At 35.0% G+C, this 15,513-nt stretch overlaps 1 protein-coding gene across 1 annotated transcript in view; it reads left to right on the forward strand.

Moving 5' to 3' along the window:
* The window catches only part of LOC124236813 (UDP-glucuronosyltransferase 2C1-like), a 40,355-nt gene extending 30,971 nt beyond the window's left edge, over window positions 1-9,384 (forward strand). The window contains exons 4-6 of the mRNA XM_046655760.1: window positions 3,310-3,397; window positions 4,738-4,957; window positions 9,105-9,384. Of these exons, the coding sequence (XP_046511716.1) occupies window positions 3,310-3,397; window positions 4,738-4,957; window positions 9,105-9,384 (588 nt within the window). The remainder of the gene's footprint in view (window positions 1-3,309; window positions 3,398-4,737; window positions 4,958-9,104) is intronic.
* Window positions 9,385-15,513: the final 6,129 nt, after the last annotated feature.

A 15,513-nucleotide genomic window follows, 5' to 3' on the forward strand; every position in this document is an offset into this window, starting at 1 on the left:
GAAAAGATCAACAAAATTATCAGAACTTTAGCTAGAGTGGCAAAGACAATAAATGAGAAAAAGTAAATAACTAAAATCAGAAATGAATATGGGGAGAACACTACTGACTTTACAGAGATAAAAATGATTATAAGGATGTTATGAACAAGTGCATTCCAGAAAAATTGGACAATCTAGAAGAAATAAATTCCTTGAAACATACAAGTTGTTTAAACTGACTGAAGAAGAAATAGAGTATTTCAACAGACCTATAACAAATTAAGAGATTGAATTCCTAATCCAAAATCTCTGGACGAGGAAAAGTCCTGGATCAGATAGCTTCATTGGTTAATTGAATCAAATATTTAAAGAAGAATTAAAGAATTAAACTAATCATTTTCAAGATCTTCCAAAAATTTGCAGAGGAGGAATCACTTCCTAAATGGTTCTGTGAGGCCCAATTTACCCTGATACAGCAGCCAGATGAGGACATCCCAAGAAAATAAAATTACAGACCAAGATTCCTTGTAAATACAGCTATAAAAATCCTCAACAAAGTATTACACATCAAGTCCAACAGAATATTGAAAGGAGTATTCACTATGATAAAATGGAGTCTATCACAGGAATTCAAGAGTGGGTCAACACAAGAAATCTATCTATGTAATACATTACATTAATAGAATGAAGGATTAAAAAACACACAATCATTTCCACTTGCACCCAAAAAAGGAATTTGACAAAATCCAACATTCTTTCAAGATAATACCTCTCAGAAAACCAGGAATAGAGGGAAAATTCCTGAATATGGTGAAGCACATTTTTTGAAAACCCACAGGTAACATCTTACTCCATGGTGGAAACTGAAAGCTTTCCTCCTAAGGTAAGGAGCAATCCAAGGACATCTGCTTTTACCGATGCTATTTAGCATTGTACCAGACGTTCTAGCTTAGGATCTTACACAAGAAAAAGAAATAAAAGGCATCCAAATTGGAAAGGAAAAGGTGAAACATTTTCTATTTGCAGATATCATTATCCTATATACAGAAAGTCTCCAAGAATCCATAAAAAGGTACCAGAACTAATAACCAAATTCAACAAATTTGCAGCATACAAGATCCATACAAAAATCAGTTATGGTTGTACACATAATCAATGAACAATCTGAACATGAAATTAAGAAAACAATTCCATTTACAAAAGCAACTAAATGAATTAAATATTTAAGAATAAGTCTAACCAAGAGGGTGAAATGTGTATATGCTGAAAACTAAAAAACATTGTTACTGCAAGATATTAAATAAGATCTGAATAAATGAAAAGCCATCCTATGTTCAGGGGTACGAAGATTTAACATGGATAAGATGTCAACACTATCCAAAGAAATCTACACTCAATGCAATGCCTATCAAAATTGAAGAGTCTTTTTTGGAGAAATGGGAAATCTAATCCTCAACCTCATACGGAACTGCAAGAGCCACAAATGGACAAAAGAATCTTGAAAAAGAAAAAAAATTAGAGGACTCACATTTTCCAACTTTGAAATTTAATATAAAACTACCACAAATTATGTAGTACTAGCAGAAGAACAGATATGTAAACCAATGAAGTAGAAGACAGAGTCAAAAATTAATCCTCACATGTACGGTCATTTGATTTTCAACAATTGTTTAAGGTCACTCAGTGGAGAATGGACAGTCTCTTCAAAATAGCGCTGGTAAAATCTTGATATCCACATCCACAAGAATGAAGTTGGACCCTCACTTTACACTATATATAAACATTAACTCAAAATGAGCCAAACACCTAAACTGTAGACATAAAAGTATAAAACTTTCAGATGAAAGTGCTAGAGTAAATCTTCCTCACATTGGATTTGGCCATGATTTCATAGATAATGACATGAAAAGTACAGGCAACAAAAGAAAAAATAGATAAACTGGACTTTACCAAATTAAGGACTTTTCTGCATCAAAAGATACTATCAGGATAGCAAAATGCAATGTCTATATAGTGGTAAAAGTATTTGCAAATCATGTATTTGATAAAGAATTAATATCCACAATATGTAAAGAACTCCTATAACTCAACAAAAAGCCAATTCAAAAATGGGAATGGACTTCAATAGACACTTGTCCATAGAAAATATACAAGTGACCAATAAGTACCTAAAAAGATACTCAACATCATTAATCATTAGATAAATGCAAATCAAAAGCACAGTGAGATACCACTCCACACCCCTTAGGATGGTTATTATCCAAAAACGGAAAATAACAGCATCAGTAGGATGTGGAAACAAAAAGACTCTTGTGCATTGCTAGTAGGAGTAAAAAATGATGCAGCCACTGTGGAAAACAGTGTTGCAGTTTCTCAAAAAGATAAACAGAACTACCTGATGACCCAATAACTCCAATCTTAGCTATATATCCAGGAGAACTGAAAGCATGAACTTGAATAGGGTTTTTACACAATAGTCATAGCAACATCATTCACAATAACCAAATAAATGGATAAACAAAATGTAGTATGTACCCACAACGGAATATTACTAAATCTTCAAAAGGAAGGAAATTCTAATGCACTACAACATGAATTACGCTTAAGGACATAACACTAAGTGAAATAAGCCAGCAAGAACAAGACAAATACTATATGATGTCACTTACATGAGGTACCTAGAGTAGTCAAATTCTCAGAGACAGAAAGAAAAATCGAGGTTACCAGGGACTGGGGAGTGGGGGAACAGGGAGTTACTGTTTAAGGGTGCAGTGTTTGTGTTTGGGATGATGAAAACTTCTGAGGTGTAGAAGGTGGTGATGGTTACACACATTGTTGATATACTAGACGCCACCGAATTGTACCATAATAGATTAAAATGATAAATATCATTATGTATATTTTACAATAGTAAAAATAAGACAATGTTTGCCTTTATATTACTGCCAAATAAGTAACAAAAGTTCAAAACACTAATTCTTAAAATGATTGTAAGTAACATCCCTCCCCCTTGCTTCCGATAACTCCACTTAAAACTTCCATTTACCAGAAAGGCCTAGTAACACCAATTTGTAATTATTTCAGATACAGATTTTTTTTTCCTTTATCTACCAAATGAGAGTTGTCCTGTTGATGACAGCCTATCTATCAGGACTATAGCAAGCAATTGAAGCATAGTTGCAGTTTGAACGGTTTAAAAACACCCATTACTTAATCACTTAGGGTCTCAGTTTGCTCTTCTGTTATATGGAGGCATTGAAGTAGATTAATTCTAAGTAACTGAATTCTGTGATTCTGAAAATCTTTTAATAAAGGCATTTATCTTAACAGGTTCTGTGGAGATACAGAGGAAAGAAACCAGATACATTAGGACCCAATACACGGCTATACGACTGGATTCCACAGAATGACCTTCTCGGTAAGACCAAAGAGAAGCAAAACAAAAGAGTTGAATGAGGGATAATCTGAATGATTACTCAATAACAAATATATCCAACAAATTTGTATTCAAAACAAGCGAAAAAACGACTTCCAGTCTTCTTCACATTTTTTCTGAAGTTTCTTAAAGGAAAAAGTATTCATGACTCTCGTTAAAGACTGCAAGGCACACTATTGAAGGCCATCATGGACTTTTGCAGTGAGGCAGAGAGATTGGCCTCAACTCTGAATGCAAAAAGGAAAAGTAGAGATTTTATAGCCAAGGAGCAGAGCAGCAGAGGGAGCAGGGGGAGGGAGGATGGGCACTAGATGGAAAATTAATCTGAGGAAACCTCATGGGCATGGAGGACTCTGGATAAACTGACCTAACCAGATGCTCGCTGAAGGTAGGTCAGGGTGATGAGACATCACCTGGCAGATGCTGACAGATTAGGAAACTGATCAGATATAGAGGGTGATCAGATATTGAGTCTGGGAGAGTCTAGCTAAACTGACTTAGCAGAATTCTTGCTAAAATTAGACAATGCAGAGACAACACACAGAAGCGAAAATATCAGGGCCTAGTTGAGAATAAAGTTCAGAGGAGCCAGACTAGAGTTTGGTCGAGGAGAGAATTTATGTCCAGCTGTAACATTAATATGGAACTTATAATTCTCCAGTTTACTATACAATCTCCTTCTTCTCAGAATCAGAGTCAACATACCTTTAGATCAGGCTCTCATTAAATTTGGCATAGAATATTGCAGTATCTCCTGAGTCTCTGTATTGGTTTTCAACTGCCTCTCTTCTCTCTTCCCCACTATAGCTATTTGAAAATAAAAACCTGGTAATTCTATTTATGATTTTTAGTATTATAGATGACTCCATATTATAAAATCAAGTGCAAAATCCCATTTTCTTAAACAGAGTACTTCATGAACTTGTCCTAGTATTGTTTTCTAGCCTGTTAGTCCAACATCCTCCTGCTGAAACACTGCACATCTTGCTTCCCCTTCCCCATCCACACAAGACTCTCATTTCTTCAATCTTTCCATTATATCTTGTTAATATATTCCTTAACCCAACACCTTGTCCACCTGACAACTATTGTCCATCATTTAAACTCCACAGAAACCTTCTCAGAGATTTAGGGAATGACTTAATTGCTGGGATAACGAACTGCTGCTTTTTTTAGAGCTTATAGGAATTTATATATGGCCTCATGGCACAGAATTGTACAGAAGATATTGCCTAATTGAATCAATGTTCTGTGCAGTGGTCATGGTTTTCTGTTTCTGAAACTCTCACAACTTATGATAATGATATATTTTTTCCTGTTAGGTCATCCCAAAACCAGAGCATTTATTGCTCACTGCGGAACGAATGGAATCTATGAAGCTATTTACCATGGGATCCCTGTGGTGGGAATTCCAATATTTGGTGATCAGTTTGGAAATATTGCTCGTTTGAAGGCCAAAGGGGCAGCTGTTGAAGTAGACTTGCAAGCAATGACCAGTTCTGATCTACTTAACGCTTTGAAGGAAGTTATTAACAACCCATCGTGAGTATAGAATATACTCTTTACTGAGAAGCAAATAATATTTTAAAAGAAATAAACTGATTCATTAAATTTTAAATTGGTTACTTTTAAATAATCACCAACACCTTAATAATATCAAATAAAATTATCTTATACTTCTCAAATTCCATGACATTTTAATTCACGTATTGTTAATGAGTAATTGATTACAACCTCAAAGAAACTCTAAATTTATGTAAAGAAAATAAGCTATTATTAAAGAGACACAAAACTTTATTTGTATGAATAGAAATTGTTGTTTGTTTCTCACAAATTGCTGGTAGTACCATTATAGAGAATTTAGGTATTATAACAAAAAAATAGAGACACAAAAATTAAAACTCACTTAATTCTCCTCATGCAGCTATAGCCAATTACCAATAGAGAAGTATTACTTGAAATATTTTATTTTGCTAATTTATAAAGGATAAAGAAAAGCATAAAAATGATTTTATAAAAATTGCATCATACTAATTTTTAACAAAAATGTTCTATATTGCTATATTTTAACTTAAAACAAGAGGAAGAAAATAAAGTAAAATTGGGAGGTCAAAATGGGGACATAGAATTCCCAGCCTGTCCCCCGACAAACATCAATAATTAGATAGCTATCCATGAACAAAATCAGCTCCGGGAGAGCTCTTGACTCCATGCAAGAAATTGTAGCGAGACAGTGAAACAAAAAAAACCGTGTAAACAATCACGGAAGAGAAGGAAGATCGTTTCCGTTTGCCTGCATTGTCCCATCCCCCAGCCAGCATTGCTTACTTACTGCCAGGAGGGAGCTGCTCAGCTAGAAAGAGTCCCTAACCAAGAAAGTAAGGGTGGGTTGAGTGACAGCTTCTCCAGGCTTTGGGGCACAGAAATAGAAAAAAAAACAACTCCTAATTTGATATGGAGCCACAAAGGATCCAAAATAGCCATGGTAGTCCTGAGAAAGAACAAAGCTGGAGGCATCACGCTTCCTGACTTCAAACTATACTACAAAACTGTAGCAATAAATGAAGGAATGGTACTGGCTAAAAAGGACACATAGACCAATGGACAGAATTGAGGGCACACAAATAAACCTTTCTACATATGGTCCACTAACTTTGGCCAAGTAGACAAGAATATTCAATGGAAAAGAATAGTCTCCTTAATAAACGATGCTGGTAAAACTGGATATCACATACAGGAGAGTGAAACTATGCCCATATCTTACACCACTCACAAAAATTAATTAGAAATGAATTAAAGACTTAAATATAAGACCTGAAAACATAAAACTCCTATAAGAAAACATAGGGGAAAACCCCCTTTATATGAGTCTGGCAATGATTTTTTTTGGATACAACACAAACAGCACAAGGGACAATAGCAAAAACCAACAAGTGGGGCTACATCAAACTTAAAGATTCTATATGCAAAAGAAATGATCACAAAATGAAAGGCAACCTATGGAATCGGTGAAAATATTCACAGATTATATATCTGGTAATGGGTTAAATCCAAAATATATGAAGAACTCATATAACTCAATAGCAAAACAAACACACAGGAAAAACTAAGTAGATAAAAAAGTGAGCAGGAGTACTGAATAGACATTTTTTCAAAGACATACAAATGGCCAAGAGGTACAGGAAAAGGGGCTCAACATCACTAATTATCAGGAAATGCAATCAAAACCACAATGAGATATCACCTCACACCTGTTAGAATTGCTGTCATGAAAAGACAAGTATAATAAGTGCTGATGAGTATGTGGAGAAAGGAGAACACATACTTTTGCTGGGAATGTAAATTGGTACAACCACCATGTGAACAGTAAGGAGTTCCCTCAAACAATTAAAAATAGATTACTATATAATTCAGCAATCACATTTCTGGTTAAAAATCCAAAGGAAATGAGGATAGGACACGGAAGAGATATCTGCACTCCCATGTTCATTGCAGCATTATTCACAATGCCCAAGATAAGGAAGCAACCTAAGTGGCTGTCAATGGATGAATGGATAAAGAAGATGTGGTATGCGTATACAATGGAATGTTCTTCAACCTTTGGAGAGAAGGAAATCCTGATATTTGTGACAACTTTGATAACCTTAGAGGCATTATGCTAGGTGAAATCTCAGACAGAGAAGACAAATACTTTATGATATCACTTATATTTCTAATCTAAAAGGCAAAACTCAGAGAAACAGAGAGTAGACTCTGGTGGCTATCAGGGCCTAGGAGTTCAGGAAGTGGACATATACTGGTCAAAGGGTACAAACATACACGTATAGGATGAATAAATTCTAGGGATCTTTGTAAACCATGGTGATTATAGCTAATAATATCGTAATACATGCTTGAGAGTTGCTAAGTGAGTAGATCCTAAATGTTCTCACCACAACAAAAAAACATGGTAATAATATGATGCGATGGAGACATTAGCTAATATTACAGTGGTAATCATATTGCAATGTATAAGTGTATAAAGTTATACATTTTACACCTTAAATTTACACATTGTTGTAGTTAAATTATATCTCAGTAAAGTTGTAAAAAATTCTTTCATTTTGATGTTACTTGGTAATACTATTTCATTTCAAGATAAACATAACTGTGACCATAAATAAACATAAATTCTCAACCATAAATGATTACATTAATTACGTTATTTTATTTAAAATAAATCAAATAAATATATTCAGGGAAAGAAAGAAACTATCATGAAACTAAAAGAATTGCCAGGCTTTGTATAAGTATTCTTTAATAGATAAATCTCTTACTAAAAATTACATATAGGTCCATGAACAAATATTGACATTAGAGATTAGAATAATTATTTTTTAAATGTTTCCAATTTTGATGAATATAGAATGACTTCTCTAAAGTCACTTCTCAACTTCTCATGTTTGTCTCTTAAACCTCACATCTTAATTTTTGTTTGTGGTCTTATCATTACTTCATTGTTAAGGCTTACAACATATACACCTTGTCTATGACCACAATTTTGTGTTGTTTAACCCTACTTTGGTATTCATACAGATTTAGTGATGTCATTCATGTTTTACCTCAGTCTTTCTATTCCTGAGAGGTTTTGGTTTTCTTAATTTGTTCTCTAACAAATATTTTGTTTAAGTCTCTTGGAGCTTTTGTTGTTTCTTTTTCTTCCTGAGATATCGCCAGAGGAACTTATTCCTTAAATTCTTGCATATTAAGAAAAGCCTGCCTGCTGTTTTAAAACCAAAGGATAACAGGGCTTTGTATAAGTTTTCTGATTGCTCATTCTCTTCATAAGAACTTTTTACATGTTGTTCCACTATTTTCTGCAATGTAATGTTCTATCTTCTCCTCAAATGATGATTGCACTTCAGTGTGGAAGAATTACCTCCTTCCTTCAACTCCTTTGCAAATCCAAGGAAATCCTTCTTCTAGGTCAGCCACCCAAAACCTTAAACCAAAACTCTGGCCTGGTCTTATGTTCCTTGAGTGAAGTTAGAAGGGTTAGTGTTCTCACTATTGCTGTTGTCCCTTCTCACCACAGGCACTTACATCCCTCTGTAGCTTGAAGCAAAGATTCCAGTCTCCACTCAATCTCAGGCCCTACTTTTTGCCCATAGGGTCACATTAACTTTTTGGTTTGTTCTCAAAGTCAGACTAGGAGAATCATCAACAGAAACCAATGCCTGCTACCATTGAAGACTAGCTTATTGTTAACACTTACACTCCAGATCCAACCTGTGGGGGAAGAGGGAGGTCTCTTTATCATAGTTTTGCTCCTCAATGCTACTTCCTGTCACTATCTTGTTCCTAAATCCACACTTAGCAAATGAAATCAAAATTCTTTATTCTTAACTGAAATGTCTACATTCATTTTTATGAACATTTTAAATGCTGTTTCCAATCAGAAATTATTTTCTCTCCTACCTCCAATTATTACTTAGACTATGAAATATTGAATAATTCCAACTGATAGACTGCCATATCTAGAAATTTCTCGTGAGAAAATAAACTGTCATATGCATTCTGGCTCTCAATGATATCATCTATGACAGGGTTATGATATAATTATGTAGTAACCTTTAATAACATTACATAATTTAGTATATCATGTTCTTCATGAACTTTTCAAGTTTCTGTCTATGTATCCAATCTTTAGCTATAAAGAGAATGCTATGAGGTTATCAAGAATTCACCATGATCAGCCCATGAAGCCCCTGGATCGAGCAGTCTTCTGGATCGAGTTTGTCATGCGCCACAAAGGAGCCAAACACCTGCGGCCAGCCTCCTCCAATCTCACCTGGTACCAGTACCGTTCTTTGGATGTGATTGGGTTCCTGCTAGCCTGTGTGGCAACTATTATGTTTCTGGTCACAAAATGTTGCCTGCTCTGCTGCTGGAAGTTTGCGAAGACAGGAAAGAAGAAAAAGAGAATGTAGTTTTCTTTGAGTTTGTCTGGAAATCTTGATAGGGCCCATCCAAGTTAATCGAGCCACTGAGTTAAACAGATTCCTCTCCTACTCTTCCAAGCTCTTGTCCATTCCTCAGCTTATCAAGTCAGAGATTAAAGACTCTTCCAAGGAGTTGGCCTCATGATTTAGAATTAAGGTTTAGGTAATCTAGTCTTTAAAAAGAGAAGATAAACATATAAACGCATGGGAGTTGCTACTATTGAAATCTTAGTGCTCTAGTTGATTCACTTGTTTCAGTTCAACATATTGAGATGCTGTTTGAAGCCTTAGGATCATAATGATTAATTCTGTATTCAGTATCCATCATATGGAACATTTTCTAAATATTTAACATCATTTTTGTTCCCATATGTTATAATTACTGCACATTCTCTAAAGCAACTAGACAAGAAGCAGGATAGAGGAAGCTGTAACAAGAGCCTCCCTTCCAATTAGAAATATCAGGAGACTTCTATGGTTTCTACTCTTCTGTGAAGCATGTTTATACCATCAGTTTCATTTCATATGACACCTCTGACTTTGTCCTCCTTGGACTTCAAAACGCTATTTTTTTATCTTTGATATGCAGGTTGTCTTGATTTGGATATTAATCATGGTAGTACCTGATTTGTATTGTAACACTTTGTGGCTTCAGAGAACTGGTTGATTTTTACAAGGTAGCAGGATGGATGGTATTGTAGAGCAAAAGTAAATGATTGGAATTTAATACTTAACCTTTTACCTAATTTAAATTTTCTTAAAAATTCTTTCCTACACTAATTTTACCTATCTATATTTGGAAAGAAGAGACAAAAGTACTTAGCTACACTTCAGATACTTTGGGGTAAAATGCATTCTCAGAAATGCTATTTGCTGTGGGAGTGATTTCTCCATTTAACAAGAAACAATGAGTTACCCCATTTCTTCTTCTTCCTTTCCTCCATCACTTCACCTGGGCCTCTCGTAAACTGTACCGTGACGACTATACCAGGCACAAGTACTTAGGATCCTTTATACCTAGCGTTGTCCAGAAATCTTCAGTCAACTTGAAGACATAAGTTGAATTTTAACAGAAGTAAGGCTTTCTCTTCCTGTCTTTTCTAAACACATTCTCTTGCAATATATTTGGCAATTCTTTGTCCTTAAGTTCAAGGAATTATTCAATATGTGGTAACATTGTCTATTGAGCAAGTTTAGTAAATGATTTACCACAGAGTTTGATATTTATAACCCAAGCTTGAGAGACCTAAAATTATGGCTCTGTGTTAGAATAATACAAATAACTAGGGGCGTATCTGTATTTTGCTGTAATAGTGACACAAATATGAGGAAGGTAACCAATTAATTCTTAGGTGAGAAATTAACTTTAAAGAAACATGGGAGAAAAAAGATATTTTCCCAATTTTATAAGGTTTTGAAATAATTGAATAATTATAATGATTTCAGGTGTAGAATTTAAAAAATGTAAACACAAACGCTGCTTGGTTTAAGAGCCAGTTAATGTAACCACAGCAATAATTTATAATGGTGCTGAATTATTTGTTCTGGCAATAAGATGATGCTCTTTCCTATCATAGTCTTTAAAATCATAGTTTAATCTTTGATCATTTTATGTCGAAGTCAAGATATCCTTTCACTTTTTTATTATTGTAAGATTATGTAACTTAAGTAGATAAAGTAAACTCAAGATTTGAAAGTTTGTTAGCAATTTCTGAGTTTATTCAAAAGAATTACCCTGACAAATAAATGAATATATTCTATCTTGTAGAGACAAATTCTTTTCTTAGAAACAAATATTTATCTATTTAAATCACCTATAGATCATTATATCAAATATATTAACATTCTGATAATAATTTTCAGTTTGCAGAGGCTAAATTTTTATAAGCTTACTGTATTTTTTCCAGTTTGAGTTTTAATAAGAATACATTTTTCAGGAGTAATGACTTCTGGCTCTCTTAGTCTGTTAAAATAACATATTTTAAAATACTTTATTTTAAAACTATTTACAATTCATATGTGACCATTTTGTAAAACTCTGCTCAGTTTTCTTCTGGATCATAACCCAATTGAAAGTCTAATAGGTAGATGAAAGCATTTTGTACATATTAACATGCATATATGTATGAACAAACAGTTCTGTTGTAGATATCATAAATAAAAGTGATTCATATTGCTGTATGTTTTGATCTTTTAACTTGCTTACCTTTTACGAGGGGAGTATTTCTTTCTTTTAAGTTTTACATAGTTTACCAAAAATAATGATTCACCTGCAGACCCAGATCTACCATACTTCCTAAATTAATGGAATGGTATCCATGATATTTTAAAGTGTTATACAGCTGGGACTGAGAAGAGAGTCTGAAGAGTCTCTGTTTAGGAACAGAGAACCTAAATTCTGCAATGCAAGCTGAATCACTACCTACCTTCTACTTTTCCCTTTTCATTTTCTCCCACAGTTCTGGGCTTTTAAATCCCACTCCAATTCTGACAGTGTTCTGGATTCTGGCTGTAAACCCAGCTGAATAAACTGAAATCCTAATCTCTCACTCTCAGGTTCTGCCAATCATTTCCCCCAGAGAGGTCCTTTCATCAATTCAGATGAAATCATCTTATATATGTTTCTACTTAATCCATATGACATCATGAAATGAAGTCACCTATCTTTCACTCTTAAAGCAATTGTCGTTTCATAAAATAATGACTGTACCATGAAGAGAAGCCAATTTTTCTTTTGAGATCATTTGCCCTATTTAACATTCCTCCTTATAGTTCCTATCTCTTTCTAGGAAATCCTAGACATAGGCTCTCATCACCCAGGTAATGATGAGAGTGGGGGTCCTAAAATTCCTGAAGAGTTTAGAATAAACTAGATTTTTCTTCCTTCATTGATATAAAATGCCTATTTCTTCAATAATTAATAGGAATTGAAGGAAGATTCACTGTCCAGGTGTCATAAAGTCATCAAATTGCTTGTGTGATAGGTAGAAGAAACCGACTCTGTTAGTATTACTCCTGAATCATCCCTTTGCAGCGAGATTTCATTCCAGATCTTCACAAAACCCAATGCCATACACCTGGAGAAACCTAAAATTTGAAATGTGAGTTCGCCTGTTATGTTTGTATGTTTACAAGACCAGATGATGAGGATGCTTGTCACCAAGTAGTTGATACTCTTAGAGCCTCACAGACATAAGTTGAGTACATTATCTGCTAGAGTTTATTAGAGAGCAGTGGTCTCACTACCCAATCATGCCCATCTCAGACAGATTATGAACATGAACTCAATCATGGACCTGTTCCTCATTCGTGAGTCTAGATGATAGCCTGCTAGGAGCTGCTCTTCATTTTTTTTCTCCCTACTGGAAAGTATAATGCAATCTTGATCCACATGTTCTGAGTTCTTCCTTTGAGCATTTCTTATGACATCTTTCTTCTAATTCTTTGTCTCCTTTGTGATGCAGCAATTTATCTCAACCTAAATTAGAAGTTAATTCCAGTTAAAATTCCAGATAAGATCTCTTTATTAGATTAAATTACACAGAATCTATTTACCATGGTACTTGCATTCAGGAGAAAGAGAAATATCTGGATCTTCTAGAGGTTATTCAATAATCACTTTGAACTGACACTAATCTCTGAAGACCCAAAGCACCACTGTGGTACAAAAAGAAGAGTGAGAATTCATAAAGGTCAAGTTATAGGTAAGGATTTACCCTCAGTTCTTCTTACAATGGATCCAGTATGATCATGGACTCATCTTAGATTATTTCTCTGATCCCAGAAGGCAGATACACTTAGCAACTGAGAGGATCTCCATGTGAGTAACCTCACCTGGATGATGATAGGCCTATGGTTATTTTCATGGAGGTCTAGAGTCTAGTATTAACTCTGGTTTGAGCTAAGGATGTGTGGCTAACTAATAATTTATGATTTGGTGTTTATCTTTGAAAGTCTTCCTCCACTTTTCCCATTAGCCTCCAAAGGCTAGTTTATTTATGGATTACAACTGCTATAATCCATGAGACAGGCTGGCTTAGTTAAAGGACTAGAGGAATGCAAAGGACCCCATTAGTTATTTTTGTCTTCTACATAAAATCAAACTTCATCATACAAATCTCGTTGGTTTATTTCCTACAACAAAGTGTGTCCTGTACAAATAAGAAAGGACCCTGGAGATCTGTGCCTGGAAGTCTTTTGGACCGTTGATGTTCATCTTTACTCTCTTTCTCTTACTTTAACTCCACAGGCTCTAATTATCCTGTGTGAAAAGCATTACCTGAGTATTCTTTATGGAGGCTTGTGAGGCCTTTCAATCACCCAAGCTAGAGATCTTCACAAAAGGCCAAGTGGAAGCCACTGGAATTGCTGGCTCCTCACCTTTCAACAAGATAATACATCACAAGCACTGTCATAACTCTGGGGATTTTTCAGATATCCACGTACTGTCAAAGACTTGGAAGATACAGAGGTGAAGATTCCTATCACAATCTCATTTAATACACTTGTTTGGAGTACTAAAAGTTAAGTGAGTCATAGAAATGATTATAATTTTTCAGAAAATAATTTACAAAGCTAATCATAGGTTCACATATGATATCTTAAGTGTAGCAAATCAACACATCCCCTGGTATCAGGGACTCAGCTATTAATCTGGAAAATGCTTTTCTCCTCTATCCTTACCAACAACGAGCATGAGTGTCTGGGTTTACTGTGACAATAGACACTGTATATAGTATTCGGAGCTTGAAGATATTTGTGGTCCATGAAACGCTAATCAAAGGGCATCCACTACAAACGAAGCTCAGTGACTAGATGGAGATGACAGCCCATCCTGTAGATTTCAGTCAACTTCTTTTCCCATCCTCCCTGTTTCTTGTGAATATGCCCACATACAAAATGACCATGGAAGCATGGGCTGCAGAATATGCACTTCCACCTTTCAGTACTAAACTAGCTGCTGCCATTGCATGTGTCTAATATTCTAATACTTAAGACCAATATTGAGCCCCCAATTTTCACCATCATTTTCTGAGTGGAACAGCCACACAATTGGTATCAAAATGATACACAGGACTCCTTCCATGATGGAAGGGTCAGTTTTGGTCCTCATAGAGTGATACACATATTTAGACTACGTATTTGCCATTCCCTATCTTCAGATTTTCTTCCAGGACCACTATTCTTGAACACAGTGATTGTCTTTTCCCTTGTGATGGTATATCACACATCACCACACATGACCTTTGAATAGGCAGCACAGTTTACAACAAAGGAATCAGGAAAATGGACTTGCTGTTCTGAATATATGGGTTGTATTGAGGCTACAATTTTAATTTTACTCAGCAAAAAATCAATTAAGTGCCTGAAGCAGTAGATCCAAGAGACCACACAAACCACATAGTAAGCACGTATAGTTTAAGAATTTATTTCCTTTAAATCTAGGTTGGTAAATAATTGAAAAATACAAGACATGGGTATAGGACTCAAATCTCCAAATTCGTCTCTCTGTTTTAACTAACACCAGATGTCCTGTTTCTTACAGAGACTCAGGGAGCCAAGTACACATATTGTTCAATGGAAATAGCTTTTTGACATTGTGGCAGGTTGGGTTTTCATGCTAGTTAGGCACTGGATGTTGTTGTAACATCTCACATTCTTTGGTCAAAATTTTTTAATTGGATTACCTCATTAAACCTGCATCATTATTCTTAAATGCACCTGTGTTTGTCATATTTTTACCTCTCCAGTGAGAGATTATCATCTATTTATCAGGATAGTCAAATTCACTTGGGGTCATATAAACCAGTAAATGAACTTCAGGCCAAATTAAGTTCACTTCTAAGCAATTTTTCACATAAGACAATTATAAATACATGATGACAAGCAAACAGGATGAGTCAACCTTTGCAATATTTTGAAATAGACGTACAATAATATGCCCATTACCTGGAAACAATTGATTTAATACATTATTGGACAGGTCAATTAAAAGCTGAAAGATGGCATCTTTTGGAGGTCTGTCATACAGGAAGTGCTTAAGACCTTATTCTTGGGGTCAGTATAGGACGCCATTGCCTCCAAAAGTAGAATATATAATCTGAGACCAAGACATGA

Source organism: Equus quagga, chromosome 3, assembly GCF_021613505.1.
Source record: "Equus quagga isolate Etosha38 chromosome 3, UCLA_HA_Equagga_1.0, whole genome shotgun sequence".
Classification (NCBI taxonomy): Eukaryota; Metazoa; Chordata; class Mammalia; order Perissodactyla; family Equidae; genus Equus; species Equus quagga.